A 4,710-nucleotide genomic window follows, 5' to 3' on the forward strand; every position below is an offset into this window, starting at 1 on the left:
AGCACGATACAAATAAATTGATTTTTTTCTTTTTTTTCTTTCATTAATACTTTGTACTTTATTATAAAGTATGAACAAAATCATCACAAAAGCCGCTTTAGTTTTAGTACAAGTGGATTTTTGGCTTTCTGCATTATTTCTTAAATGCTTATAAGCCTAAAATAAATGATGATAAAATTTACAGAACGTGTTCTAGGTTTAATGTGGTTATGGGATTGGGCTGATTGTGGAGGTACAACTCAGGGTCGAGAGTGAGAGTATACGGTGTAGTGTCTGTTCTGTGCTGATGTACAATGGAGTGTATTGTTGTGTTACAGTATGATACAGATTTCTACGTCCTGGATAAATATCCTCTGGCGGTGAGGCCATTCTACACCATGCCTGATCCACACAACCCGGTGAGTCTCTGACTGCTTTACACCACTGAACTGAACCTCAGCAGCACAGCTAAAGTGTGTGTGTGTGTGTGTGTGTGTGTTTCTGTGTGTTTCTGTGTGTCAGAAATACTCCAACTCCTATGACATGTTCATGAGGGGAGAGGAGATCCTGTCCGGAGCTCAGAGAGTCCACGACGCTCAGCTGCTAACCGAGAGAGCACTTCATCACAGCATCGGTGATAATTTCACACACACACACACACACACACACACACCCCTACTACACAGACACCTACCTACACACACCTACTACACACACACCACACACACACCTACTACACACACACACACACACACACACACACACGCACACACACTAGACACATACCTACCACACGCACACACCTACTACACACACACACACACACACACACGCACACACACTAGACACATACCTACCACACGCACACACCTACTACACACACACACCTACTACCCACACACAGTTTTGTATTTTTCAAATAAAACTATAAACTCTCATAAAAATCACAATTGTCTCTCAAGTGAATTAAATGAGCATTCATTTGATTAATTTTTGAATCAGTATTTAAATTCAATTCTACAGTCATTTAAATAATATTAGTCTGTGAACTGAATCAGGTGAGTCAAAGGCATTCGATTCAATTAGTGCATCTCTGAGGTCATATAAATAACATTATTCTGTTAACTGAATCAAATAAGCAATACGGATTGATTTAAATGAATTGATTCATTTTTGCGAATCAGTATTTAAGCGTAACTATAAACAACAACGTCTGTTAACTGAATCGGATGAGTCAAATGCAGAATTTGAGTGAGTGATTTGATTCGGGTGTGACTGAGCACTGATTCAGGGTGAAGTAACTGCAAAAGAATTGTAACCGATGAAGTGTGTGTGTGTGTGTTTAGACTTGGAGAAGATTAAAGCTTACATTGACTCGTTCCGTTACGGAGCTCCGCCCCACGCCGGAGGAGGAATTGGTGAGAGACTTTATCCTCTGTTTCTTTTCCTTTACTACTTAAAGCATTTGATTGTGATTTAGGACAGAACCCAAATCTTGTGTACTAAATGTTACTGAATTTAGTTAAATAGTAGTGCAGTATTTTTACTCTAGTGTAGAGTATCGTTGTGTATTACAACATAACTGAAGTCATGGGCTAAGGTAGTTTTATGTACATTTTCAGCACACTACAGTCCTATTTGGGACACACAAAGTGTTTATAAAAAGTCGTTACACTATTGTATGTTTTGGGACATGCCACAGGTTCTGTGATGAATCTTCACACACTCTTATGTTATTCGAGACTAGTTTAAAAATACTATTGTGTTAATATTACGTGAACTTGGGCCGTGCTCCAAATCACATACTGCTGCAATTATTTGAGACATGGCCCAAGTCCTGTGCTCCTTGAGGTAAATACACACTATGTAGCATCCTTGTATGTGATTTGAGACGAGTTTAAAAGAGCAGTGTTTCAAACGCCATCCTTATTTGGACTATTAATTTTAGAATATAAAAATAGTGTGCACTATTGTTGAACAATACTGAGTGATTTGGGACACAGCCCAAGTGTAATAATTTGTGTACTACTCAATAGCATAGTGAAAGTGGTTTGTGATTTGGGACACAGCCCAAGTCGTATGTCATAAGGGTAAATTTTGCACACTACTTAGTGTGCACTTCTGCGTGATTCGGAACAGATCTGTTGTCTAAACCTGTGTGTGTCATCCATCAGGTCTGGAGCGAGTAACCATGCTGTACCTCGGCCTACACAACGTGCGTCAGACCTCCATGTTCCCCCGTGACCCCAAGCGCCTGACTCCCTAGAGGTCAAAGGTGTTAACCCCTGGCTGACCTCACACACACACATGCACACTGACACAAGGATTGGGGGCAGCCAATCTTTCCATGATTAAACAATAATGATAATTTCGAGTGTACTTTAATATGTGTAAAGTAAATCTGTGCTCTAATGTTGGTGAGTCGGTGGGTAAGGCCACGTCTCAAACCACACACTACTGTACTGAACAGTGTGTGAACAGTATTACAGTAGTGTTAATTAGGGCTAATAATGAAGAAATTAATTAAAAAACAAGCAAAGACAGAAAATGAATGGTAAAAAAAATTAAAATGTAAAAGAACAAAAAAATGGAGGAATAATTATTCAGCTTTTCGGACACAGAAAATAAAACAAGGAACAAAGGGAAAGAACTTTTTTTGAATTTATTTGAAATCTATCAGATTTTTTTGTGTTTGAGAAGAAAAGTCACACAACAATGTGTGTGTGTGTGTGTGTTCGTTCGGAGCTGCTGCTGGTGATCTGCAGGAGGAAGAGGAAGATCTGGATGATGTCAGTGTAGAGAGATAGAGCTCCGTATACGTGCTCATCTGGACTCATCCTAGCAGCTCGGTTTCCCAACAGCAACCAACACACACTGATTAGGGTTTGGGAAGTGGTGGGGCAGCCGTGTCTTTTCATGATTAAACAATAACGATAATTACAAGCCAGCTAGTTTTTTTTTTTACGTATAATTCTGACACGTACGATGCTGTCAGTTCTGACTGGTGAAGGGATGCAGTGCACGTTAAACCAGTGTACTTTAATCTGTGTAAAAGAAATCTGTGCTCTAATGTTGGTGAGTCGGTGGGTAAGGCCACGTCTCAAACCACACACTACTGTACTGAATAGTGTGTCAAAGTATTACAGCAGTGTTAATTACGGTTCAGGACAAGTAATACATTTGGATTTAATGTGTACTAAATTAATGTGTGATTTGGGACACAGCCCAGGACTTAAAACTAGTGTAACAGAATGTCACTCTATACTAAATACCAGCTTATTAAATGTCATGATCTTGATATTATATTCGATATAAACCACACACTCTCTCTCTCTCTGTAGTGCACTAGGCTGTGGATTGAGACGTGACCCAGGTCTTATACTGACTAAGTTCAGATCAGTTGTTTTTTTTTTTCTACTGAGATCATTTCTAGCCAGCACACACAGCTAGTACATTAACTAGGGCAAAGTGAGTGTTCTGATCTGCTCACGTCACTGTTCTGCCCTAGTGATGAGGAGGAGTTTTAAACACATTATTACTGCAGTTTAATAAATAAATACATGATTTAATAAAAACATTAATTATGTGGAGCAGGTTCTCATTCCTCTAACACACACCTGGGACTTTACATTATTGTTCAAGAATAAAAAATAATTAAACCCTATAATGCCAAATGTATCATGATATTCTGAGACCTCTGTAAAACATGCATTATAAATACTTTCCTCAAAAACCTGTTGTATACAATCTGAGACTTGTCTCCTGCCCCCTAGTGGATTAACCCGGGCTCTGCGGTTATCATTTCCAATAAGGATGACTTCATGGACTGACTTGAGTTTTTTGCAGGGAAATCTTTGCTCATTTAAAAAAAAACTTTATATGTTGATACTGATTTTTTTAACATGAATATATACTTTATTGAAACGACTAATTATAAATGTCTATTCTATACAGAATTTTATAGTAAAATGGTGTTGAATATATGTGTATAAATATGATACAGCAGGTATATAAGGTCATTTATCTTAGTCATCACTATATTGCAATTCATACTTCAATCTGCATCATTCCTGCCACAGTGCCAAATACAAGATTTATAATATTTATTAAACTTATTACAGATTAAAATGTCACCTTAACATCATTTTAAACCGATTCCAATCCAATGGAATTGTAACATTACAAAGCTTTATAAATTCCTATAGTTCTGCATATATATATATGTTACATGTTTTACCAGAAGGTGGCAGTATTGGACAGTTTCAGGTGAACAGGGCGTGGTCTATACACAGCTGATAGAATCTAGGTCATTCAGCTGTGTAGAGATCACGTGTTGTATCTGTGCTGAAACCTTGTACATCTGTAGTCCAGACTAAAAACATTTATTTCATTTAATTTCATTTCACTTTTATTTTAGTTCATTGTGTGTATATAGTTGTATACTATTTAATGATATATAATAATATTATTATTAAAAATACTACTACCAATAATAATAGTAAATGTAAAATAATTACATTTTGAAAAAGGGTAAAAGGCCATGATTGGTGGAGGTCTGTGGAAAGGAGGAGAGAGAGTGAGAGCGGGAGAGAGAGGAATGGAGGAGAGAAAGGGGGAGGAAGAGAGGAATGGAGGAGAGAAAGGGGGAGGAAGAGAGGAATAGAGGAGAGAAAGACAGAGGTGGAGGAAGAGAAAAAGAAGTGGAGGAGGATAGGGGGGAGAGGAACGGAG

General features: G+C 38.0%; 1 protein-coding gene across 1 annotated transcript in view; it reads left to right on the plus strand.

The window, feature by feature from the left end:
• Positions 1-3,569, plus strand: part of dars1 (aspartyl-tRNA synthetase 1) — a 29,402-nt gene extending 25,833 nt beyond the window's left edge. Inside the window, exons 15-18 of the mRNA XM_027162603.2 lie at positions 318-398; positions 502-613; positions 1,326-1,397; positions 2,154-3,569. Coding sequence (XP_027018404.1) covers positions 318-398; positions 502-613; positions 1,326-1,397; positions 2,154-2,245 — 357 coding nt within the window. The 3' untranslated portion in view covers positions 2,246-3,569. The remainder of the gene's footprint in view (positions 1-317; positions 399-501; positions 614-1,325; positions 1,398-2,153) is intronic.
• Positions 3,570-4,710: the final 1,141 nt, after the last annotated feature.

The sequence above is a fragment of the Tachysurus fulvidraco genome, chromosome 6, assembly GCF_022655615.1.
Source record: "Tachysurus fulvidraco isolate hzauxx_2018 chromosome 6, HZAU_PFXX_2.0, whole genome shotgun sequence".
Taxonomy (NCBI): domain Eukaryota; kingdom Metazoa; phylum Chordata; class Actinopteri; order Siluriformes; family Bagridae; genus Tachysurus; species Tachysurus fulvidraco.